The 27,781-nt window shown below is 42.1% G+C and overlaps 1 protein-coding gene and 1 long non-coding RNA gene across 2 annotated transcripts in view; one reads left to right on the top strand and one right to left on the bottom strand.

Moving 5' to 3' along the window:
- The window catches only part of DHX15 (DEAH-box helicase 15), a 55,481-nt gene extending 54,899 nt beyond the window's left edge, over positions 1-582 (bottom strand). The window contains exon 1 of the mRNA XM_008513561.2: positions 42-582. Within this exon, the coding sequence (XP_008511783.1) occupies positions 42-112 (71 nt within the window). The 5' untranslated portion in view covers positions 113-582. The remainder of the gene's footprint in view (positions 1-41) is intronic.
- LOC139082348 (uncharacterized) lies at positions 528-26,244 on the top strand. Its single transcript, XR_011538254.1, has 3 exons — positions 528-704; positions 13,284-13,405; positions 25,508-26,244. It is a non-coding gene; the product is annotated as an uncharacterized lncRNA (long non-coding RNA).
- Positions 26,245-27,781: the final 1,537 nt, after the last annotated feature.

Here is a 27,781-nt window from a genome sequence, read left to right as displayed (position 1 = left end):
CAAAGCCCGAGCCGCTGCCGCGTGCCCCCGGCCTGGCTTACCCATCGGTCCCCGCACGCTTCTTGCCGGAGGGGTAATCCTCCCCCAGGTCCAACCGGTGCCGCTTGGACATCCTCGGACTCTTCGAGCGGGCGGTTGTGAAGAAAGATACAAAGAGAAGCTGACGACTGTGTGGGCGCAGTCGCGGGCAGCTACTTAACTCTGGAGGACCCCTACCCCTCCCGCTACAACAGCTTACACCGTGCGGCCGGAACCAGGAGCTAAAATGGCGGCAGCGTCGAGGGCTGGGCCTGCGCGCGCGCTTCCGCAGCGTGCTCTGCGTGCATGCGTAGTGCGCGCGCACGCATCGGAGGGGGAACTCCAACCCCGCCTGTGGCCTCTTTGGCTCGCCCTCCTTCCGCCCGGCGGGTGCGGGCGCTTTCTGCCGTCTGTGCGCCTGCTTCGTGGGGCGAGCCCTAATGGCCTCACACCCGTCTGATATCGGAAATTGAAAGGCGAGAAAGTCTAGCCCTGGTTAGGAAGTCCTATCCATCTGTATTACCCTGGCTTTAGGGGAATCTGAGACCCAGAGAGGTTGAGAAACGAATCAAGATCATACAGCTGATAAGGGACTGAGCCAGAATTGGAACCCAACTGTTTTGTAACTCCAGATCTTAGAACTTTCAGCCACTGACCAGACACTCTCAATTACAGTGAAGAAACAGGTGAGAAAAATCTGGAGATTTGCCGTAATCCTTTTTGCCCTTATTTTACCCAACACGGACAACATGCGCTCAACATTGAGGTTTTTACTGGAATAGAAAAAATTGACAGTAAGTTTATAAAAAGCTTTTTTTTGTCTGTGTGCCTATTATAGGCTTTCACGGCATTGACCCTACCTCTGTCCTCATTCTTATAGTAACCCAGCAATGTGGACGCTGAGGCTGAGGGAGGTTAAGAAGCCACACAGCCATTAGGGCTGTCTCTAAAGCCATAGCAAAGTGAGGGGGTAAGATGACTCTTGACTTTTGTAGATCTCTCCCCCTAGAACTTATCTGCTTGCTCAGTTGCACGCATTCCCGGAAGAAATGCACAAGAAAAAGACCTATGGACCAACCCAAGCTCAGTGATCTATGCAGTTGGTGAAATGGCTGTTTGGATGCCCAGGAAGACCATGTTCAGGGTCTTATCGCATCCTCAGAACTGCAGTCGCTAAGATTAAATACAACTTTAATATTGCAACTGATAAAGAGGGTTTTTATTTTTTAACCAAATCCGCATTCCAAAGTCAGTGCAAAGAAAAGTGAATACCTTCACATAAAATATTCAGTACAGGGGCCAGCCCGGTGGCACAACGGTTAAGTTCGCAAGTTCGCTTCCTTGGCCCCGGGTTTGCTCGTCTGGTTCCCGGTGTGGACATGGCACCGCTTGGGAAGCCATGCTGTGGTAGGTGTCCCACAAATAAACTGGAGGAAAATGGGCACGGATGTTAGCTCAGGGCCAGTCTTCCTCAGCAAAAAGAGGAGGATTGGCAGCAGTTAGCTCAGGGCTAATCTTCGTCAAGAAAAAAGAAAATTCAGTACAACTTTCAACCCTAAATGTACATTAACAGTACGTGTACTGACTTTTGTCAGAGATCCTGATGCATAATCACTGAGTTGTAAACCTGGAAAAGAATTTCCAGCTGGTTTTCTCTTTCTGCATCATTTTACATATGAGGAAACCTGAGCCCCTAGGTCATGCCCAAGTTCACACAGCCCATCAAAGTCAGAACTAAAATCCAGATTTCACTCTATGCCAATCCCAAGTCTCCAGGTTCCTGGTCTGAGGGCTTCCGTAAAGTACTCTAAAGTTTTGGAGAAATAATGAAGGAAAAGGTTAGAATTCTACCTGCAGAAGTGCCCCCACCCTAAGAGGCATTAGCAAGGACGCTTGGTAAAGGAGGACTGGAATCAAAGTGATGAGACTTCCTCCTTGGGCTTAGGGGATATCTAAAGAAAGCTGTTACCTGAATGACTGAAGAACGGCCATATTTACCAAAGGATGGTGCCCTTTCTGGAATCTACAACAAGAGGAACCAAGGGCCAGAATCTGCCAGGATGTTAACACTCCCTGGGAGGAGAGGCAGAGTTCTGGGTCTAGATGACTCATGCTAGATTTTCAGGCTGAACTGTCCCTATGGCAGAGAAGAGCTATTCATCAAGGTCCCCTCCAGCTTCCTAGAAATGTTGCCAGAGAATATTTCCTTTACTGTTATTCTTTGTCTACTAGACAACCCTCTGGTCTGTTAGTTGGTCTGTGGCATGAATTTATTCAAATAGAGAGAATGTCTTATGCAGCTAACCAGCTCCAGGTGTCAAGCCAGAGGTGACTCCCAACCTAAATTAATAAACAATAATGATATGGCAAACATATGTAAAACACGTACTGGCTACAAGACACTGTTTGTTTATTATATATTTTAACCTGCTTGTTTCTTACGGCATCTTTGAGCAAGGTGCTATGAGTTAGACTTGTTTACAGGTGAGAAAACTGATGTGCAAAGAGAATAAGTATTCTCACCAAGATGACAGTTCTGGGATTCATTTCAGATAGTTTGTGTGTTTAAGTGCTATGCTGTGCTGCTGCTGGTAAATAGATGTTCTTATTCCACATTTTTCTCCTAGGGTTTGGTTATAGAGGATAAGTTCCCCTACTCTAATAAACTCAATGTGAACTGATAACTGAAGTTTCCTCATTGTCCAAGGGGAGGGCTCATTTAATAGAGCTCTTGATGGACAAGTCAGGATTTGGAGGATTGGAGCCCAATCTGACTCCAGAGCAACACTATTAACCACTACAATGTGTCACTATTATCTATGCCTTAATTACTTCACTTACTTATTCACTCAACAAGTGTTTATTAAACCCCCATGCCAGGCATTGAGTTAAGAGCTGGGGAGAGAGGAAAGAACAAAATAGCCATAGTTCCTGCCTTCATGACACTTATCAGAGGGAGAGAGACAGGCATTAAACAGATAAACACCTAAGTAACTATATTGTTACAACTCTGCTAAGAGCTAAAAAGACCATCTAAGAGGGATGGGTACTGTGAGAGCATATGACAAGTGGCCCTGATTCAGAGTGAAGGTTAGGGGTGACCTCTCTGAGAAAGGGACATTTAAACAAAAACCTAAAAACTAAGTACAAATCAGCAAGGCAAAGAGGGAGAAAAGCATTCCAAGCAGAGGGAACAGCCTATGCAAAGGCCCTGAAACTTTAAAATGTCAGGTGCAATCCATAGACAGAACAATATGAGTACAATGAGATGAGGAAGACATGATCCTTCAGATGCAAGAAGGGGCCATATCATGCAGAGCTTGAGGATTCCTGCTAAGGATGTTGACTTTGTCCTTCCCAAGAGCAAATAAGACATCAAAAAGATTTAAGTGGGAAAACGATGTGATCACTCATGAGGATTTGACCAGGATCAACCCGCCAATCTCACTCTTTGAATTCTCTTCAGCTGAAAAATGCTTACAAATTCAAAAGAATCTTCACTACTGCTTTTAATCACCCTATTCCCACTCTACCATTTAATAGATAGAAATAGTTACAAAGTGTGGTGGGCACTGTGATTTGGCATGGAAATCCTGCTTTAAGAATGAAAAACATTGCAAGATGGCGGAGTGAGAGGTCTTCTTTGTCTCTCCCCCGTCGAATCTACAACTAATTGGACATTCACCAATTAACAAAGGATATCCAGATAGCATCTCAAGACACCTAAAAGTCTCGTGCTACTACACATTGGAAGGTGGATGGACTTCCCCCCGGGAGGAGGTGGAAATAGGTGAAAACTCTCCGACCCCCGACCCCTGACCCCCGGACAGCCTAGTTCCTGCAGGAGGCTCTCTTCCAGTGGACTCCCCCATAGCATCGCCACACACCAAGGGCAGGAGTGTGCACTCACCAGCAGAGCGACAGTGGAAACAGGTGACAACACCCCTACCCAAGCCCCCGGTGATCACACCTAAGCCCAGGGGGAAATCCCCAGGGTCCCACACCCACTGGCAGGGAAGGCCTCTGCTCGCCATTAGCAGGGAGGCCCCACCCAGAAGCCAGAACAAAGAGAAGCTCCTGGCAGGCCCGGCACGGCACCAGACCGCAAGCTGCCACTGAGCTCACGGTCTCCGGCGCACAGCTCGGTGCAGGGGGTGCTCGGACTTCCCATAGACATGCTTGGGGACACGGTTGGAGCTCCAGCGCCTGGCTCTGTGGCACGGGGGAAGGCTCCGGGGTCCCACATCTCCCTGGCAGGGAAAGCCTCTGCTCGCCACTAGCAGGGAGGCCACGCCCAGAATCCAGGACAAAGGGAAGCTCCCGGTGGGCAGATCCCCCGGGGCGGCTCCAGGCCGCAAGCTGCCACTTGGCTCACGGTCTCCTGCACACGGGTCGGTGCAGGGGGTGCCCAGACTTCCCATGGACACACTTGGGGACTGGGTGGAGCTCCAACACCCAGCTCTGTGGCCCGGGGTCCGCTCCAGGGTCCCACACCCACCCAGCAGGGAGGGCCTCTGCTCGCCATTGGCAGGGAGGCCCCGCCCAGCATTCAGAACACCAGGAAGCTCCCTAGAGCAGAATTCCCCACAAGGCAGCAGCTTACAAGCCACCACCAGGCCCACGGACTCTGGCCGTGTCCCAGACAAGGCAAGGGGCTCCCAGAGATCCCGTGAGAGTGAAGTGGGGCAGAGTAGAGCTCTGGTGAAATGGCTACGTAGCCCAGGGGGGATCTCCAGGTTCTTACAGCAGCCTCAGCAAAAGCCTCTGCACAGCACTAGTGGAGAGATCCCGACTGGTGATCACAAGGCAGGAAGGCCCTGGGGCAAAAGCAGCACAGGTGAGTTAACAACAGACTGCAGAAGTTACCCATAGCTCTGCTTGGACCTATTGTGGACAAGTGTGATCTGGTGGGCTCTGTTAGGGACAAATCGGAGATTATAGGTGATCCTGCTCCTGGCTGATGGGAAAGCCTACAACACTGCTGCAGACCACAAGGAGGGAGCGCATCTAGGTGGACTGCAGCAGTAGGCACCAGCAGCCTGAGGCCCCCTTGCGATTGCCCCCACAACCAACGAGGGACCCCACAGGACCACTGTGACTACGAGGAGGGGTCCAGGCCCAGTCAGTAACAGCTGACAGGGTTCCTGGTTGGGGCAGTCTAAACAGCTGCCCCCCCACACACACATCAGACGCAACAAGTGGAAGCAGCAGCTAAACTCGATGTCTATGAGAAGACAAATCCATGCCATCAAGCAGTATGAAAAAATATATTAAATCTCCAGAACAGAAGGAAAATGATAAGCACCCAGAAAACAATCCCAAAGACAATGAAATCTACAACCTAAATGACGATGATTTCAAAACTGCCATTATGAAAAAACTCAACGACCTAAAAGAGAATTCAGAGAGACAACTCAATGAGTTCAGGAGCTATGTCACAAAAGAGCTTGACACTATAAAGAAGAACCAATTAGAAATACTGGAGATGAAGAACACAATGGAGGAAATTAAGAAAAATCTGGACTCTCTGAACAGTAGGGTCGATAATATGGAGGAGAGAATTAGCAGTTTGGAGGATAGGAATATAGAAATGCTGCAGGCAGAGGAGGAGAGAGAATTAAGACTAAAAAGAAATGAAGAAACTCTCCGAGAATTATCCGACTCAATTAGGAGATGCAACATAAGGATTATAGGTATACCAGAGGGAGAAGAGAAGGAGAAGGGGGCAGAAGGCCTGTTCAAAGAAATAATAGCTGAGAACTTTCCAAACTTGGGAAGAGAGATGGAACTTCATGTCACAGAAGCCAATAGATCTTCAAACTTTATTAACACAAGAAGACCAACCCCAAGACATACAGTAGTGAAACTAGCAAAAGTCAACGACAAAGAGAAAATTCTAAGGGCAGCCAGGCAGAAGAAAATAACTTACAAAGGAAACCCCATAAGGCTATCAGCAGATTTCTCAGGAGAGACTTTACAGGCTAGAAGAGATTGGAATGAAATATTCAAAACTCTGAAGGACAAAAACCTGCAGCCAAGAATACTCTACCCAGCAAAAATAACCTTCAAATATCATGGAGAAATAAAAACTTTCCCAGATAAACAAAAGTTAAGGGAGTTCATCACCATAAAACCTCCTCTTCAAGAATTGCTCAGGAAGAAACTCATTCCTGAAAAATCAAGAAAAGGAAAGGGGTTACAAAATCCAGAACAAAGGAGATAAGCAGAAGGACAATAACACAAAGTAACAGCTCTCCATCAGGACAAAATGCAAAAGAACGGGAAAACAAGTGATAAAATTGCAACAGTAGGCCCCCACATTTCAATAATCACACTAAACGTGAATGGATTGAACTCTCCAATCAAAAGGCACAGAGTGGCAGGATGGATCAAAGAACAAGATCCAACAATATGCTGCCTCCAGGAAACACACCTCAGCCCCAAAGACAAACACAGACTCAGAGTGAAGGGATGGAAGACAGTACTCCAAGCCAATAATGAACAAAAGAAAGCAGGTGTTGCCATACTTATATCAGACAAAGTAGACTTCAAAGCAAAACAGATAAAGAAAGACAAAGAGGGGCAGTATATAATGATAAAAGAGATGCTCCACCAAGATGATAAAAGTTATAAATATATACACACCTAACACAGGAGCACCAAAATTCATAAAGAAACTATTAACAAAACTAAAAGGAGACATCAACAGCAATACAATAATAGTAGGGTACCTCAACACCCCATTAACACCAATGGACAGATCATCCAGACAGAAAATCAACAAGGAAATTATAGAATTAAATGAAAAATTAGATCAGATGGACCTAATAGATATATATAGGACACTTCATCCAAAAACAGCAGGTTACACATTCTTCTCAAGTGCGCATGGAACATTCTCAAGGATAGACCATATCTTGGGAAACAAAGCAAGCATCAGTAAGTTCAAGAGGGTTGAAATAATATCAAGCATCTTTTCTGATCACAATGCTATGAAACTAGAAATCGACTACAAGAATAAAGCTGGGAAAGGGCCAAAAATGTGGAGACTAAACAACATGCTACTGAACAAACAATGGATTATTGAAGAAATTAAAGAAGAAATCAAATATTATCGGGAGACAAATGAAAATGAAAACACACCGTACCAAATTATTTGGGACGCAGCAAAGGCAGTCCTAAGGGGAAAATTCATTGCAATATAGGCTCACCTCAATAAGCAAGAAAAATCTTACATAAACAACCTTAAACGACACCTAACGGAATTAGAAAAAGAAGAACAAACAAAGGCCAAACTCAGTAGAAGGAGAGAAATAATAAGAATTAGAGCAGAAATAAATGATATTGAAACAAAAAAGACAGTGGAAAGGATCAATGAAACAAAGAGTTGATTCTTCGAAAAAATTAACAAAATCGACAAACCCTTAGCCAGACTCACTAAAAAAAAAGAGAGAAGTCTCAAATAAATAAAATTAGAAACGAGAGAGGAGAAATCACAACAGATACTGAAGAAATACAAAGGATCATAAGAGAATACTATGAAAAACTATATGCCAACAAATTGAACAACCTAGAAGAAATGGATAAATTCCTAGCCTCATACAACCTACCCAAACTGAATCAGGAAGAAATAGAGAATCTGAATAGACCAATCACAAGTAAAGAAATAGAAACAGTAATCAAAAACCTCCCCCAAAATAAGAGTCCAGGACCAGACGGCTTCTCTGGAGAATTCTACCAAACATTCACAGAAGATTTAATACCCATCCTTCTCGAACTGTTCTAGAAAATAGAGGAAGATGCAGCACTCCCTAACACATTCTATGAAGCCACCATCACACTGATCCCCAAACCTGACAAGGACAACACAAAGAAGGAAAACTACAGGCCAATATCACTGATGAACATAGATGCAAAAATCCTCAACAAAATTTTGGCAAACCGAATACAGCAATAGATCAAAAAGATTATACACCATGATCAAGTGAGATTTATACCAGGGACACAGGGATGGTTCAACATCCGCAAGTCAATCAGTGTGATTCACTATATTAACAATATGAGAAAGAAAAACCACATGATCATCTCAATAGATGCAGAGAAAGCATTCGACAAGATCCAACATCCATTTATGATAAAAACCCTCAATAAAATAGGTATAGAAGGAAAGTACCTCAACATAATAAAGGCCATATATGACAAACCCACAGCCAACATCATACTCAATGGACAAAAACTGAAACCCATCCCTCTCAGAACAGGAACAAGACAAGGGTGCCCACTTTCACCACTTGTATTCAACATAGTACTGGAGGTGTTGGCCAGAGCTATTCGGCAGGAAAAAGAAATAAAAGGAATCCAAATAGGCAACGAAGAAGTAAAACTCTCGCTGTTTGCAGATGACATGATCTTATATATAGAAAACCCCAAAGAATCCATAGAAAAACTATTAGAAACAATCAACAACTACAGCAAAGTTGCAGGGTTTAAAATCAACATACATAAATCAGTAGCATTTCTATATGCTGACAATGAGCTAACAGAAAAAGATCTCAAGAACTCAATCCCATTCACGATCGCAACAAAAAGAATAAAATACCTTGGGATAAATTTAACTAAGGAAGTGAAAGATCTATACAACGAAAACTACAAGACCTTCTTGAAAGAAATTGACGACGACACAAAGAGATGGAAAGACATTCCATGCACATGGATTGGAAGAATAAACATAGTTAAAATGTCCATACTACCTAAAGTAATCTACAGATTCAACGCTATCCCAATCAGAATTCCAATGTCATTCTTTACAGAAACTGAACAAAGAATCCAAAAATTCACATGGGGCAACAAAAGACCCCGAATTGCTAAAGCAATCCTGAGAAAGAAGAACAAAGCTGGAGGCATCACAATCCCTGACTTCAAAACATACTACAAAGCCACAGTAATCAAAACAGCATGGTACTGGTACAAAAACAGATGCACAGATCAATGGAACAGAATTGAAAGCCCAGAAATAAAACCACACATCTATGGACAGCTAATCTTTGACAAAGGAGCTGAGGGCATACAATGGAGGAAAGAAAGTCTCTTCAACAAATGGTGCTGGGAAAACTGGACAGCCACATGTAAAAGAATGAAAATCGACCATTCTTTTTCACCATTTACTAAAATAAACTCAAAATGGATCAAAGACCTAAAGATTAGACCTGAAACAATAAGTCTTCTAGAAGAGAATATCAGCAGCACACTCTTTGACATCAGCTTCAAAAGAATCTTTTCGGACACCATAACCCCTCACATGTGGGAAACAGTAGAAAGAATAAATAAATGGGACTTCATCAGGCTAAAGAGCTTCTTCAAGGCAAAGGAAAACAGGATTGAAACAAAAAAACAGCCCACTAATTGGGAAAAAATATTCACAAGTTATTTATCTGACAAAGGGTTAATCTCCATAATATGCAAAGAACTCACACAACTCAACAATAAAAAATCAAATAACCCAACTACAAAATGGGCAGGGGACATGAACAGACATTTCTCCAAAGAAGATATACAGATGGCCAATAGACACATTAAAAGATGCTCATCATCACTAATCATCAGGGAAATGCAAATCAAAACTACACTAAGATATCACCTTACACCTGTTAGAATGGCAAAAATATCCAAAACCAAGAGTGACAAATGTTGGAGAGGCTGTGGAGAAAAGGGAACCCTCAAACACTGTTGGTGGGAATGCAAACCGGTGCAGCCACTATGGAAATCTCCAGTATGGAGATTCCTCAAAAAGTTAAGAATAGAAATACCTTATGACCCAGCCATCCCACTACTGGGTATATATCCTAAGAACCTGAAATCAGCAATTCCAGAAGTTCCATGCACGCCTATCTTCATTGCAGCATTATTCACAACAGCTAAGTCATGGAACCAACCTAAGTGCCCAGCAACTGATGATTGGATAAAGAAGTTGTGGTATATATATATACAATGGAATACTACTCAGCCATAAAAAAGGACAAAGTCGTCCCATTCACAACAACATGGATAGACCTTGAGAGTATTATGTTGAGTGAAATAAGCCAGACAGAGAAAGGCGAACTCTCTGTATGACTCCACTCATAGGTAGTAGTTAACATATGGACAAAGAGAACTGATCGGTGGTTGCCAGGGGAAAGGGGGGTGGGGGGAGGGCACTAGGGGTGAAGTGGTGTACCTACAACATGACTAATAATAATGTACAACTGTAATTTCACAAGGATGTTAACTTTTATAACCTTAATAATAATAATAAAAAAGAATGAAAAACATTGCTCAGTCTTTGGGAGTGCTACCTGCAGACAACCTTCAGCTCCCTTCAAGAATTTCCTTGGCTAAAGAGAGCTGCCCAAGGGCAGTCTGGATACGTTGTGAAAGTATAAGCACCTTGCCCCTCTCCCAAACTTGGGACAACTGTGAGCTTCAGAGCATCAGAGCTCCCTATGGGATCAGCTGAGGCCATTGTTATAATGCCATCTTCTGTACTACAAGTCAGTTTGGTCGCTAACCACCCAGAGTTATCTCATACCCCACAAGTTAGGAGTACAGTCTCCAACAAGACTGCTGGCACTCCAGATGCCATCCACAAGTTCAGGGGTCCTCAGGTCATCTGTACCTCTGACCTGCTGGCTACAGATTCAGGTTTCCCACAAGTCCCTCAGATTCACTAATCTGCTAGATTGACTCACAGAACTCAGGAAAGCACTATACTCATGATTTTTACGGTTTTATTATGAAGGATTCAAATAAGGACCAGCCAAATGAAGAGACACATAGGGTGAGATCTGGGAGGGTCCTGAACACAGAGCTTTTGTAACTTCTTCCTGTGGAATTAGTATATGAACCCTCCTGGCACATCAATGTGTTCACAAACCAGGAAGCTCCATTGGGCCTCAGTGTCCAGAGTTCTTATTGGGGTTTTGTTACCTAGGCATAATTGATTGAATCATTGGCTCTTTGACTGAACTCAATCACCAGCCCCCTTCCCCTCCCTAGAGGTCAGGAAGTTAAGCTGATATCATGAGGCTCAAAGCCTCAACCCTTTGATCACATGGTTGGTCTTTCTCACATGACCAGCCCTCATCCTGAATCACTTCATTAGCATAAACTCAGATGTGGTCCAAGGACCCACCATAAGTAACAAAGACACTCCTATCATTTGGGAAATTCCAGGCACTTAAAAGTTACCTCTCAGGAACCAGGGACAAAGGCCAGTCAAATCATTTATTATACAACAGCATCACAGCACAATTTTTCCCTCTGATCCTACTTTCTTCTCTTCCCTTCCACTGGTGTTGACCCCAAGTGGACTCCTTAATAAACTTCCTGAATCTTAATCTTTGCCTCAGAGTGTACTTTTCATGGAACTCAACCTAAAAGATTTGGTGCCAGAAGTGGTCCAAGAAAGCAGACACTATGATTGGATTTTGGAGTTGGCTACCAGTTGCTGGCCCACAATGAATCAGTGGTGGCGGGTACAATGTAGCTACCACAAGAAAGCAGGGCAATTGTTACAAGTTTGACTTGTCATGTTCTGGGAAAGAGCATGTGGTGTGCAGCAAAAGAGGAGGTGTTGTTCTCAAAATATGGGGAAAATAGTCACCTACAAGCAGGTTGGAATTTGACAGCTATTGCTATGTGGAATTGAAACATTGGAGAGAGGTAACTGAAAGGCTGAGAGTGATTAATCTGCAATTCAAAGCTAAGTGCAAAAACCAGAAGACCCTCTGGGGAGCATATATAGAGGTTCTCATCTCCCGAAGTGAGAAGGCAGAGAAAACTGAGGACCAGTCCCAGGATTCAAAACATAACAGTAGCAGAAAGCCAAGTGGAAACTTCCAAAGAAGATTAAACTCTCCACTTAGGCAGGCATGATATGTCAAGGTGAGAGTGCTGGTTGGGAAAGAGTGGGACTCTGACACATGGGATGGAGACATTTAGGTTAACATACTGAAAAAATCTTAAAATCCCTAAATTCCCTTCGACCTGCTGAGCCTGTTGAAATGCTCCACTCCTCCCTATTAAAAGCTAGTCCCCCTTCCTTGTGAGATAATGAGAGGCCTCTTCTCTGCAGGATATTAAGCACTTCCCCAGTATACACCCCCACTTCTCCTGCTGACTACTAGGCAATAATCAGGGTTAAGTCACAACATATGATATTGCAAGGACATCCTAGTGCTGATAATATTGGAAAGTGATCCTACCCCAAAGAAACTGCAGGAGCCAGATAACAGGTACCAGCAGAAGCCAGGAGAGTGTGCATAGGACTGAATTCTCAAGGTTCTAAATAAAGAAGGGAGGTGGGAGGTGGAACATAAAGTTAGATAAGGGAGAATTTATCAATTTGGGAGTACTCTTCCAGGGTACAGGATTTAACACTCGCTCAAGAACCCCAATTGATGGTGGGAACACACTTAGGATGTCATGTAGAAGCATGGGAAAAGTAATGGCCCACAGTGCACCAAGTTAGGTAGAAATGCCAGAACTGCTGTGATTGACAGTGTAAGAGGAGATTGAACAGCTCAAAGAAATGAATGTGCTAGAGCGAAAATACTTACATAAAGGTGGAAAACAACAGATGAAAATATTCCATAGGAAAGTTCAGAGGATATACCACTTTCCAAATCAATAAGGAATTTTCTGGTAAGAGAGGCATCAACACCATTCAGAAGTTCGGTGGTGGCTTTCCCTGTAGTCCAGGGCTGAAGGTAGAAGGTGCCATTTCAGAACTGGGATCCCTGAGTGCAGTAGAGGTAATAGGACCCTGTAACATGTAGAGCCTATGGTGGCATTTAAACATTAGAAGCCAGGTGGATGTGACAACGTAGAACTGCAATCAAGGGGGCTTGACTCACAGAGAGTGTAGAGACAGTTAATAGAAGAAGGCATCTAGGGCAAAATAGATGGGCATCTATCAAAGAAAGTCCTCAATCTGAACAACCAAAATGAATCAAGAATGGGAAATCAAGAGGTTGAATTGCCCCAACGAAAACTTACCCAGTTTCTGGACTTGAACCATGTCAAAAACCAAACTCTGCACACTGAGTAAAACAAATAAGAAAGATGAATTTATTACAAATGTTGTGACCTGCAAGCCAGAAAACTCAAGGCTATGGGAACAATGAGTTCCGAGTTGCTCATGGACTAAAGGGTTTTTATGGGATAAATGCAGAAGTTTGGCCTTTTCAGCTGATTGGTTGCCTGGTGGTCTTCTTCCTTATTTCTATTAGGGTAGCTGAGTCAGGGAAACAAGGAAGTACAAAGATGGCAAGAACAGACTTGGCGTTTGGGATTGGCTAGTGTCCTCTGCTGACTTCTGAGAAGAGCTGTAAATTCCTGCAACTTATGTTAGGTAAGGTTAAGTTTCATTTTTCTTTAATGCACGTGCATTAGTCAATTCCATTTTGTCCCTAACATTTGGTTCTACTACCATATTTTGGACCTAGGATATATTGATTAAGGGAAAAGCCATGTCCCCAGGAGAAGGAGTGTACAACACCATAACAAATGTGTACAGTAATAATTCCCTGAGTCCTTTCCCTAGGTGATTTATAGACATTTATTTAGATAGCCATGCAGTGGGGAAAAGAGAATACTCAAACATTTCAGGGACAATTGGATATAGAATCTGAACTGAAGTTGATACTAAGAGACTGAAAGTGTCTTTATGGATTCTCTGTTAGTGGGGGCAGATGGGAGTCTAGAATGGAGGTCTGGCCCAGGTCCAGCTCGTAGTAGTTTTCATGGGTTCTCAAACCCACCCATTTGTCATGTCCCCAATCTATAAATATACATTTAGAATAGACATCCTTGGCAGTTGGCACAACCCCCATGTTGAATTCTTGGCCTGTAAGGCGTCAGGGCTATCCAATTGGAAGCTTATGAAACTGCCCCCACCCATCCCAGCTAAGATACTAAATCAAAAACAACCTGGGGAGGGATTTCCACTTACACTTCCAGCCTGTAGAGTGTAGAAGTTATCACTTCCATTCTTAGAAGAAAAAGATGAACAAACTGAAAACTAATGACTTCTTGGAGCCATTAGGAAACTCAGGTTGCAGGATGAACTGCCACCCTGAAGTCTGGAGAGACAGGCAGGTTCAAAGGGTCACAGCAGGTATCTGCTTACCTGGAGCAGAAGTCGCTGGAGTCACAAACTGGTTGGAGCACTTAAATGGTCATTTTGACCCATTGCTATAGGTTGAGTGTGGACTACCTAGAGAGTGAGAAACTCCTGTGGGCCTTGGTCTTAGGGGGGCTCCCACACTTTCGTAGGTTTTACCTCCAGGAATCCCACCCAGTTTTCGTAATAAAAAGCCAAGAAAGATATGCTTGTAGCTCTGGCAGAGATAGGGGAAGAGTAACCATTGTGAAATAAGCTGAGTACATCCTCCATAACAAGGGCTTACTTTCCAAGAGACAAGACATAACCAGAGCTTTGTTCCAACTGGGGGGAGGGCACTTCTCCCACTTCAACACCTTCTAGCCTTCCTGTCTCGCCTAACGGGATGAAAAACCCTAAGAAATGCTTGTGAAGGCCACAGCATAGGAACACAGCCCATTAAAAGACTGAGCTTCAATCACAAGATTGTAGAACACTTTCCCTCACGACTCCTTACCACCTCACCAACAGGGCTCCAGTATAATAGCAGTGGATTGCAGCTGAAAGAGCTGCGAGATGCAGACTCTGAGAAAGAGTTTCTAGGGAAAGCCAGAGAAGACAGGGAAGACTAAACAAGGACACCAGAGGAATTTGAAACCACTAGCACCTACGGCCACTGGAAACATTAAACACAGCCCAACTTCTAGCCAGATTAACATTAAACCTCACACTAAAGGCCTACTGTTTACTTCAGTTCCTATTATCCAATACATTGTGCTGGCTTTCAACAACACGTTACAAGGCATGCTAAAAGGCAAGAGAAAACATGGTCTGAAAAGACAAAGCAAGTAATAGACCCAGACTCAGATGTGACACAGATTTGGGAATTACCACACAGGGAATTTAAAATAACTATGATTAATATGCTAAGGGTTCTAATGGAAAAAGGAGATAAGATATGAGAGCAGATGGGTAATATAAGTAGAGAGATGAAATCTCTGAAAAAAGAATCAAAAGGAAATGTTAGAAATCAAAAACTGCAACAGAAGTGAAGAATGCCTTGCAAAAAATATTAACAGAAGTTCTTCAGGGAAAAGGAAATGATATAGGTCAGAAACTCAGATCTACATAAAGGAAGGAAGAGTATTGGAAGGAATAAATGAAGGTAAAATGAAATTTTTTATTTTTCTTACTCTTAATTGATCTAACAGATAACAGTTTGTTTAAACTAATGATAGTAACAATGTATTGGGTGATTATAGCAAATGGAGAAATGAAATGAATGATAGTAATGTCCTAAGGGAGGGAGGAATTGGGGATATTCTAAGTTACCTGCACTATGCATGAAACAGTATAGTGTTATTTGAAGATGGACTTAGATAAGTTAAAGTGTACACTGAAAACTCTAAGGCAGCCGCTAAATTTTTTTTAAAGTATAATTGATATGCTAAGAGACGAGATAGGATTAAGTCATATAAAATAGTTAAAACTAGAAACGGCAGAAAAAGAAGAGGTGAGAAAAGAAATAAAGAATGAATACAATGAATAGAAAACCATTAGAAAAATCAACCAAGGGAAACAACAAAAAAGCAACTCACTCAAAAAGTGGGTAGGGGCTGGCCCCATGGCCAAGTGGTTAAGTTTGCACGCTCTGCTTTGGCTGCCCAGGGTTTCACTGGTTCGAATCCTGTACGCTGACATGGTACTGCATATCAGGCCATGCTGAGACAGCATCCCACATGTCACAACTGGAAGGACCCACAACTAAAAATACACAACTGTATACTGGGGGGCTTTGGGGAGAAAAAGTAAAAATAAAATCTTTTCAAAAAATAAAAAGTGGGTAAAGGATTTGAATAGACATTTCTCCAACGAAGAAGACATACGGATGACTAATACACACGTGAAAAGATGCTCAACATCACTAATCGTTAGGAAAATGCAAATCAAGACCGTGAAGAGAAGCCAATTTTACCCCCATTAGGATGGCTATTATAAAAAACAAACAGAATATAAGAAGTGTTGGTGGAGATGTGGAGAAATTGGAACCTGCATGCATTGCTGTTGGGAATGTAAAATGGTGCAGCCACTATGGAAAACAGTATTGTGATTCCTGAAAAAACTAAACATTGAATCATCATATGATTCAGCAATTCCACTTCTGGGTATACACACAAGAGAATTGAAAGCGGGGACTTGAACAGACATATGTACACCCACGTTCATAACAGCACTATTCACTTTGTTGCAGCATTATTCACAATAGCCAAAAGGTGGAAACAACCCAAATGTCCATTGACGAATGAATAGATAAAGAAAATGTGATATACATGTACAATGGAATATTATTTAACCTTACTAGGAATGAAAATATGACATATGCACCACATAGTTGAGCCTTGAAGACATGCTGAGTGAAATAAGATGCGGAGAGTTCTGGAGGTGAATGATGGAGGTGGAATGGTAGAATGGAATATTATTTAACTTTAATAAGGAATGAAAATATGACACATGTACCACATAGATGAGCCTTGAAGATATGCTGAGTGAAATGAGACGCTGAGAGTTCTGGAGGCGAATGATGGTGGTGGTTGCACAATAATGTGAATGTACTTAATGCCACTGAACTATGTACTTAAAAATGGCTAAGATGGTAAATTTTATGTTATATATATTTTACCACATTAAAAAAAACTGAGAGAAAAAAGGTAAAAATGATTGCCTCCCTTAGAGGCCTAAAACGTGGATAGTGGTGGTCCCCATCATACCTCCATTTAATTTTCTTGTCTGACCTGTACAAAATCCAGACAGATTCTGGATAATGGCAGTGGACTATCATAAACCTAACCAAGCAGTATCCCCCAATTGTGCTGCTGTGTCAGGTGTGTTATCTTTGCTAGAGCAGGTTAGAATGGACTCAAGTACATGATATGTGGCCAATGATCTGGCAAATCAACTCTTTTTATCCCTATCCAAAAGAGAATCAGAAACAATTCACATTCCTTTGGAACATGCAATAGTATCCATTTACAGCCTTGCCCCAGAGCTATGTTAACTCTGCTGTCCTCTGTCATGACGTAGTCTGAAGAGACATGGACCAGCTGGACATCTCACAGAATATCACACTGGTCCAGTAAATTGATGACATCATGCTAGTTGGACCAAATGAACAAGAAGTGGATAGGAGGTTAGAGGCCTCGGTAATTCACATGCACTCTTGAGGGAGCTAAACCTTAAAAGATTCAGGAGCCTGCCATATAAGTTGTTATTCAGAATCTAGAAGACCCTATAATATTAGTATCAGTGGTGGGAAAAGATGACGTGGATTTTATATCAAGCCCCAATAGAGAATCACAGTGTGGATCCATAGGATTCAAAGCCATACCAGCTTCAATGGAGAATTATACACCTCTCATAAAACAGCTCTTGGAGTACTACCAGGGCCTGCTAGAGACAAGGGCCTCACCATGGAGCATCAATTGACCATGACACCAGAGCTCCCCCTCATGAGTTTGGTTCTATCACACTCTCTAACCCATAAGGTGGACAGGCCCAGATGGAAGTGATATTTCTATGGTTGACTGTCAATAAAACCAGAGGACACGAGCAAGCTGCAAGATCAGGTGGCATGCAAGTAGTTCATATCACCCACCACTGTTACACAGCCCCTGGTGGTATGCTGGAGACAGTCTGTACCAGCTCATGAGAGCTCATTGTTAAATTTTCAGGAATGCTGACATCCTGTTGACATCACATTGGTAGTTTGAAATTGACCATATTGGAAGTATTTACACCATGAAAATTAGCTAATGGTATAAACCAGATATTTTTTCTCCTTTTCAGAAAGCTGATTATTAAGTATTTACCAGTATACCACTGCTCAGCTCACATTTCTTACTGCATGAGGGGATCCTCAATGATCAGTTGATGTAAGCAGAAAAAGCTTGAGCTTGATTCACAAAAAGCTTGACTTGGTTTGTTGGTGCAAGCTAGAAATGTATGATGACTGCAATGCTGTCCCACTCAGCATGGTCTTGAAAGACAGTAGTAAGGAGAAATCCTCCCACCTGGTCAGCCACGTTATCTAGAAAGAGAAGTGGCCTGAAATTAGAATGCATAGGGACTCGTGAGCAGTGCTGCATAGCTTGGCCATCTGGTCAAGGGTCTGGAAGCAGAAAGCTTGGAAGATTAGGGGACAGTGAAGACTAGGGTAAAGCCACATGGATGAACATATGGAAGCGGGAATAGAGTGTAAAGATCTTTATTTCACATGATAATGATCATCAGAGAGCATCCATCATAGAAGAGGCACTAAAAAGCCACATATCATCAAGTTGGTACAAGCCAGCCTCTGTCATTAGCCACTCCAATGCTTGCACAACAGTCACATGAATAGAGTTTCCATGGTATCAGGGATGGAGGCTATATATGGATGCAGCAGCACAGGTCCCAATCAACAAGGCTGATCTAGCTACTGCCACCACTGAAACTCCAAGCTACGAGCAACAGAAACCAATGCTGAGTACCCAATATGACACAATTCTTTGAAAAGACCAAGCAACCACTTGGTGACAAGTTGACTACATCAGATACCATCTACCCTGGAAGGGGTTGCCATTCTTTGTGACAAGAATGGACACATATTCTAAGTATGGATTTTCTTTTTCTGCCCACAGGGCTTTAGCCAGTACTATTATCCAAGAGCATATACAATGTTTAATCTTCCAGCATGAGACTCCACATATTGCTGTGTCAGACAAAAGGACCCACTTACCATTAAAGGAAGTGCTGGAACAGGCACATGACCATGAGATACCATTTTCATACCATGTACTTCAATACCCAGAAGCCACTGGCCTGATAGAAGAACTGGTTCAGAGACAATACCTTACAGAGATGGCATGCCATTCTCCATAATGCAGTGCACATTCTAAATAAATGACCTTTATATGGTGCTATTTCCCCAGTAGGTAGAATCCATGGGTCTGGAAATCAAGAGGTGGGAGGAATACCCTCACTTTCCTTCACTTCTAATGATCCACTTTGGGAATTTGTGCTTCCCATACTTGAAGCTCTAGATTCTGAAGAGTTAAGAGTCATGGTTCCTAAAAGGGAATACTTCTACCATGGCTGTCAACTGGGTTCTTTAAGTTCCTTGTGCCAAGGGACCAGAAGGCAAGAAGAGGAATCACCATCCTGGCAGAAGTAATTGGCCTTTGTCACCAGGAGGAGGTAAGGTAGCTATTTCACAATGGGAGCAAAAATGAATATATTTCCCCCCCCCCCCCATTTGCGCACTTCTTGGTACTCTCTTGTCCAATTTTGATTGTAATTAACAAGTGTAGCAGCTACAGCCAGAGAATAGCATAATGACCAGGGACTCAGATCCTTAAAAGTTAAAGATCTGCGTCATACTACCAGGTAAGCCACCAGGAGAACTAGAGGTTCTGGCTGAGGGTGAGAGTAAAACAGACGGCTAGTAGAGGAGGGAGACAATGAGTATTAATTACAGTACTGAGACCTACTGCCGTGGTGGTGTCTGTGGATGATCTCAGTGGCACACCTTCTCCCCTGGGTAGTCTGTGTCTAATGATGGGAGTATAGGTCTTGGTCCCACTCATTGCAATCTGGACCAAACTGGAGGGGCTGTCCTAGCTTTGGAGTTCTCTCTGGAATCGACTTAGGCCTTTTTGGGGACTATCACAGCCAAATTTTCTCTCCGCTCAATCCTACTTTCTTCCCTTTCCTTCCACTGGCATTAATCCCTGGATTGATCCCTAACAAACTTCCTGTAGGCCAATCTTAGTGTCAGAGTCAGCTTCCCAGGAAACCCAGTTTAAGATACTAGGGTTGGTTTTTTTAGTTTCAATATGAATAACCTCTAATTTCTGGATGAAATGTCAGAAAGTTTGCAAGTCTCATATATACATTCATTCAACAAATATTTATTTGGCACCAACTGTATATCAAGTGCTATTATAAATGCGAATGCTACAGTGATGAACAAAATAGGAAAGGTTCCTGCCCTGGTGGCACTTATATTCTAGTGCAGGGTAACAAACAATAAGCATGAAACAAGTAAGATAATTTCAGATACTGATGGGTGCTATGAAGAAAATAGTACAGCATAGTACTATGGAGGTGCTGAAGGCGTGAGGGGCTGCACTGATAAGGTGGTTAGGAAAGGCTTCTCCTAGAACATGGCATTTGAGCCAAGTAAGAGGAACTCAGCCTTTTAAGAGCTAGGGAAGAATATTTCAGGCAGAGAAAAGAGCATGTGTAAGGAAGGAAATGAGTATGAGTGTGTGAAAAAATAGGAAAAAGACCAGAGTGGATGGAGGTAGTGGGCAAGAGGGAGTGGGCTAGGATGAGGTCATTGAGGTAGGCAGGGGCCAGATTGTGTAGGGCCTGTGGGTCATTGTAAGGAGTTGGGATTTATTTTAATCTGGATGAAAATCCATCGAAGGATTTTAAACAAGGGGATAATATTCTCTGTTTTACTTGTTAAGTCACTTTAGTTGCTGTTGGAGAAGCAACTATGGGGGAAAAGGCAAAAGTAGGAGCAGAGAAACTGGTGTGGAAGCTATTGAAGTAGCCCAGGTGAGAAAAGATGGTGACTAAACCTAGGATGGTGGCAATAAAGCAGGTAGGATGTAGTTGGATTTGGGATGTATTTTAGAGACAGAGCCAACAGGACATGCTAATGGGTTGTCTCAGCAGAAATTCAGGATAGCAGAAAGGAGAAGAATATAGGATGTTTGAGCAACTGGGTGGATGGTGGAACTGTTTATTAAGATGGGGACGATTGTGGTGGGTAGGTTGGAGGGAATGAATCAAGAGTTCTCTTTTGGTCATGCTGAGAGACAGGACACAGAGTGATAGGTAAAGCTCTAAGTTCTGATATGCTATCCAGGCCCCAGAGAAAGGGTTCAAGCTGATAAAAAATATTATTGGGTTCCCCAGGTAAGAAGTCAGGCCACCTCTGGATTGCCACACAGATCTACTGCTAACATTTGAGGGGTCTGGAGCAAGGATATAAACAAATGCTCCTGGCCTGTGGCATACACACCTTCGCTCCCCTCCCTGTATGGACACTGCAGCCCAGTTGTGATGGCCCTGGTCCATGTTCCCAGGGGCAGAGACTTCAAGCGGCCACATTCCCTTGGCCCTGTAGACATTTTGCCAAGTGGGTTAGCATTGGCCAGAGGAGAGCCCCAGAGGAGCCCTGTATAGCCCAGGGCTCAGGTCAGGAGCCCTGATTCCCTGGTTCCAAGGGAGATCCTGCTGTAGGCTCTAGTAATTTGTTCCAGTCTCTCCCCCTATCATGATAACTGTATAAATAGAGCAGTAGGAAGCTCAGGGCAGCCTTGTTATCAGCCCCATACAGGCTCTGTATTATTTCAGAGACAAGTAAGAACGGAAGCCTGTAAAGAAAGGAAGTAAAAGTGAGGAAGGCAAGCCCAACAGACTGTGAGAGACTTGAGAACAGTGGCCACATCACACCCAAACTTGAATCCTCAGCACAATGCCTGGAGCTTACTAGGTGTATGGACACAGCTTCTCTTTCCCTCCCCAGCTTTATACACTTTGTGGGCACATCTTGGGAAAGTACCAGGGAGGAAGATTTCACCATTTTCACCAACTCAGTGAGAGCCCAGCCTCCACTGGTCCTTGTTTCTCAGTTGAGTGGGATAAATTTCACTGTGTGACCCAGCTTTTTGGTTCTTGTTCTCTTGGATTTGCATGCCCACAAATGGAGTCCATTCTCCACTCCTTCTTCACTCCTTCTCCTCAGAGTAAGCTTGCCAAGGCAGAGCACCCATACTCTTCTCACCCGCTGTTCCCCCAACAAAAGGAGGGAGGCCTGCTGTTTCCCAGTTGTGCTATTTCCATTCAAAGAGGGAAGAAATATTAGCCCCACTTTCAGCCTCAGGTCTAAGATACAGTTCTTGGTCAGTTCTCCAAAAGCCAGTTTTCTAAAGGCCAATTCACCAAAGGCCAATTCATCAAATGGCCCAGTCTCCAAAGCCCTAGTCACTAGAAGTCTGATGTGGGTCTTTTCTGTATCTTCCTTGTCTCCTTAACATCCTGATGCTTTCCTTCACCTTCTTGAGCATATTCATGTTTACCCTTTTAATGCCACTGTCTACTAATTTTATCATCTGTGTTATTTCTGGGTCTGTTTTATTGATTGATTTTTCTCATCATTATGAGTTATATTATTCTGCTTCTTTGCATGCCTGATAAATTTTTAGCCCTGAGCTAACTTCTGCCACCAATCCTCCTCTTTTTTGCTGAGAAAGATTGTCCCTGAGCTAACATCTGTGCCCATCTTCCTCTATTTTGTATGTGGGACGCCACATAATAAGTGATAAGTGGTGTGTAGGTCCACGCCTGGGATCCAAACTGGCAAACCCTGGGCCACTGAAGCAGAGCGCATGAACTTAACCACTATGCCACCAGGTCGGCCCCCCGGTAAATTTTTCTGCATGCAAATACTTTGAATTTTGTCTTGTTCAATACTAGATATTTTTTGTTCCTTTAAATATTTTGGGGCTTTGTTCTAGGGCAGTTACTTGGAAGAAATTCTATCGTTTCAAAGCTTGTCTTTATGCTTTGTTAGTTGGGTCCAGAATGGCATTTAGCCTAGGGCTAGTTGTGGGAATTGTTCTGCCTGATCCTTTCTGGAGGTCTTTCCTTCACCTCATGTTGTTTTCTCATATACATTACTATGGACTGAATGTTCGTGTTCACCCAAATTCATATGTTGAAACCCTAACCCCTAGTGTGATGGCATTTGGAGGTGAGGTCTTTGGGAGATAATTAGGTTTAGATTAGATTATGAGGGTGGGTCCCTCACGATGGGATTAGTGTCCTGGTAAAAGAGGAGACATGGAATCTCTCTCCTCTCTACCAAGGAAGGCCACGTGAGTGTAGGAACCAGGAAGAGGGCCCTCACCAAAAACCCGACCAGACACCCTGATCTCAGACTGCAAGCCTCCAGAACTGTGAGAAATAAATGTTCGTTGTTTAAGCCACCCAATCTATGATGTTTTGTTACAGCAGCCCAAGCTGTCTAAGACACACATTTACTGATGAGTACTGATAAGTACTAAGCTGACTATTCAAGGGGAACCCTCTGTAGATCTTCAGAGCTCTCTCCGTGTGGCTCTTTGCTCTCTGGCCTGCCCCACAAATTCTAGCTGCCTTGACCTCCTCAGACACTGACTCTGTCCTCCAGTCAGAGATCTCTCTGAGTACCCCTTCCCTGCACTGCAGCTGAGAAATTCTCTCCAGGCAGGAATCTTCGGCAATCTTAGGGTTCACCTTGTTTTCCTTCTCTGTGCTGCCTGTTGTCCAATGCCTGAAAGCTGTTGTTTTATATCTTTTGTCTAGTAATTTTGTTGTATAGGGAGGAGGCTAAATCTGGACCCTATTGTTTCATCATGGCCAGGAGCAGAAGTCTTACAGTATGTTAGTAAACTAAGTCAATACTATAGACTCTTAGAGTATGCTCCAGTATTTAGTAGGAAAAGTCTTCCTTAATTTTTCTTTTTTTTTTAAAGATTTTATTTTTTTTTCTTCTCCCCAAAGCCCCCTGGTACATAGTTGTATATTCTTAGTTGTGGGTCCTTCTAGTTGTGGCATGTGGGATGCTGCCTCAGCGTGGTTTGATGAGCAGTGCTATGTCCGCACCCAGGATTCGAACCAACGAAACACTGGGCCACCTGCAGTGGAGCGTGCGAACTTAACCACTCAGCCACTGGGCCAGCCCCCTGATTCTTCTTTTTATTTCAGAATTTTCCCGGCCATTTAGGTCCCTTTCTCTTTCATATGAATTGTATAATCAGTTTACTAAATTCCCTGAAAAAGTCCTGTTAGGATTTGGATTGGGATTGAATTAAATTTATGTAGTAATATGAGATATAACTGATATCCTTACATTTGCATCTACCTTGCCCTTGAATGGGAAAAGTTAATATCATGAAATAACACTTCTCATCTGGTGGATGCTGTCAATGGCCTGGAAGAGGAGAATACATGATACAACTGGGTTGTGCATCTGAAGACCCAACTGAGGACATGTTGGCCAATTTGAAGCTGATAAGTTGGAAGATACAGGAACTACACTGGATGAAAACATTAATGTTCTAAGATTAAGGAGATAGAGTGGTCTCTGGGATAGTTTGTTAAATGAGAAAAAAAGGTGGAGAGAAATATATATAGTTCTCTACCATTAAGGAAGGGGAAATATACATACACATATGCACATACTATGTATGTATACACATACTATGTATGTATACACATGTGCATAAATCCATAACCACTTAAATTAAAAAACACAAAGTTAATCAACTACAGTACAGTTTTAAATGACTTCCTGTGGGAGAAGGAGTGAAAAAGCTGACACAGAAGCTATGCTTTTCCTAATGTACCTTACTTTTAGATTTGACTTTAAAACCATATATATTTTAATAGTTATACATGACACTTAAATTTTTAAAAAGCAATCCCTAAACACTGAAAGTAAAGTAAAACAAATAAACCCAACCCAACTGGAATCAGGTGGCACAGCTATGCAGAGAGAACCTCTTTAAAGTGACTTTCAAAGCACAGAGATAAGACAGCCCATCCCTAGTGGGATATGCACTAAGGGCAAAAAAAGAATTGCAAAAAATATCTTAAGCTGCTCTGAGAAATCACATGTTTTAGAGGCAGTGTGGAGACTGTTATTTTGAGACTGAAGTGTGTGTAGTGTGTGTAGAATGGCCTAAAGTAAATGAGTAATTCTGTTGGGATTGTCAACAACTAAAATTTTCCATTGTGGCAGAAAGGAAATCAGTGAGTTAAGTAAAAACCTGGTAGACTTTAATTTGAATTGGAATATTAGTATAAATTCATGACATACGAAAATACCATTTTCTACTCTGTCCACTGAGAAAGTCTAGAAACAGTGACTAAGCCAGTAACATCAAGCACCCAGATGGTGGTCCCTAATTCCATTTGCCCTAGAAGGCAGCAGGGCCCTTGGGATTACAGCCCTGACTGGTCTAGGGCAGGAAATACACCATCTGCCCTGGAGCCTCTGAGTTTCCTGCTCTCTGTGACCTCAAAGATTTTCAGGCTATGTCCAAAGGACTCACTAGCCAATCTGAAGAGGTTCCCACAGGCCACTGAAACATAAAAATAATAGGTGAAAGCTCATCCGCTATGTTTATGCCCACTAGTTCATAACAAAGCAAATAAAACAAAGCAAAAACTTAGTGGTTGCCTTTAGGGGATTCTAGAAAACCAGCTCATCTGAAATCAATCCCTTATTTTGTTTTCCTGCATAACCTGTACCTCCAGGTACCCAGGTGGTTGAAAAGGACACAGTATCTTTGTAGAAGAAACTTCTAAAGCTGCTCCAGTTAACAATGAAGAAGAAATGATGGAATCAAAATATCACCACTCTGCAAGTCCTAACAAATCAATGGATATAGGACTGCTGAACAGCAAAGGGAGATCAGACATCCTGTGCCACCTTCTATTAGGAGTATTTTCCAGAAAATTGAACCCAAGTCTGATCAAACTTCTAGATCTAACCACCAATATACAGAAACTACAGCGGACAGAGGAATACATTAAATGACACCACAGAGGTACAATTATTAAAATTCAGGCTAGGAAATGCTACTGGACAAACAACCCATTTCCTTCAATAATTATAAGAGAAAAGTGTGACAGAGGGGGAGTCTATGATTAAGAAAGGTCTAAAGACCTATCACCACCAACTGCAATTTATGGCCTTATTTTGATCCTGAGTCTAACAAATAAACTAAATAATCATGAGACAATTGGGGAATTTTCAACAGTGACTATACGTTTAATTATATCAAGAAATTGTTGTTAATTTTTAAGATATGATATTGGTATTTCCTTTTTAAAGAAATAAATACTGAAATTCTTACAGATAAAAAAATAACAATCCTTCCCCTAAATAAATACAACACAATTCCATTTATTACTCAACAGTTTTCTTTTTGGGGGGTGGAGGGAGTTGGGTAAAATTATTTTAAAAGCCATATGGAACTATAAAATGCCAGAATAACAAAGAAAAGTATGAAGAAGATAAATAATGAGAGACATACCTTCAACTGAAAGCCACTGTAATAAAAATCACTGTAATACAACCAACATGGTATTGGCACAAGAGTAGACAAATCAGTGGAACAGAAGAGCAGATCCAAAAATAGATCTCAATATACATCATAATTTAATATGTGACAAAGGTAGTGTTTCAATTCTGTGGGAAAGAATGGTTTATTTAATAAATAGTGCTGGCATAACAGGCTATTCATCTAGAACAAAAGGAACTTGTATTCTAATTTCACAACAAATCCAAAAATAAATTCCAAATGGATTAAAAACTTAAATGTAAACAATAAATCTTAGAAGAACATTTAGGTGACTACATGCAAACCTAGGGGACGGAACACCTTTTTAACTAAAACCAAAACCCCGGAAAGTGTAAAGATAGACATATTTGATTATATAAAAATTTAAAACTTTTGTATGGTGAAAGATACCATAAACAAAGTCGAGTCAAAATCTGCATTTAGAAAATATGTGCAATGCAGATAAAGACTAAGGGTTAGTATTTCTTCTATGCAACAAATTATTACAAAATGATGAGAAAAAGATAAACTCTTCCAATTTTTAAATAGGGCAAAAGGTGTAAACAGGCAATTCACAGAATAGCAAATCTAAGTGGCTAATAAACATATTAAAAGATACCCAAACTCACCAGCAGTCAGGGAACTGTAAATTAAAATAATAATGAGACATTACTCTACACCCATCAGACTGGCAAAAACTAAAAAGAATGATATTATCTATTGCAGTCTCATGTATTGCTTGTGAAAATGTGAATTGTTATCGCCTTTTGAGAAAAAAGAATCTAGCAGCATCTATTAAAATAAAAAATCCATATACCCTTTGACCCAATGATTGCACTCCTGGGAGTGTAGCCAGTAGAAATAAAAGAACCAGTACAGAAGGCTACATGCAAACTTGTTTATTGCAGAATTACAGTAGCAAAAACGTAAAAACAAAGTAAATATGGACCCATAAGGAAATGGTTGAATAAATTGTGTGTGTATCTCCATCATAAAATACTATGCAGCTACTAGGGAGAAGGAATTGGAACTACTTCTCATGAATTAGAAGGATTTCTACAAGATGATGAGTGAGAAAGACAAGATGCTGAGAATTGTGTATATTTTGATTCCCAGTGATAAACTAGTATGTATGTATGAGTGTGTGTGTCTGTGTGTCAATGTATATGTTCGTACGCAAACTTCTCTTTGTTTATGATTACATAAGCTTAGGGAAAAAGCATGGAATGCTCTACATGGGGTTGTTAACAAGGGCTATGCCAGGTTTGGGGTCGGGGCTGAGATTTGGGTAGATGCTGGAAGAAGGGTAGAAGAAAAAATCTGATTTAATGTTTTTTTAACTAGCATAATGATATTATATATATACACACATATATATATACCCGTTAATACATATATACATTATATATATATACACATACTATATATGTATAATGTGTGTGTATATATATATATGTTATATATT

Source organism: Equus przewalskii, chromosome 3 (genome assembly GCF_037783145.1).
Source record: "Equus przewalskii isolate Varuska chromosome 3, EquPr2, whole genome shotgun sequence".
Taxonomy (NCBI): domain Eukaryota; kingdom Metazoa; phylum Chordata; class Mammalia; order Perissodactyla; family Equidae; genus Equus; species Equus przewalskii.
The sequence above is the reverse complement of the archived record's forward strand: the minus strand, read 5'-3'. Positions and strand labels throughout refer to the sequence as shown.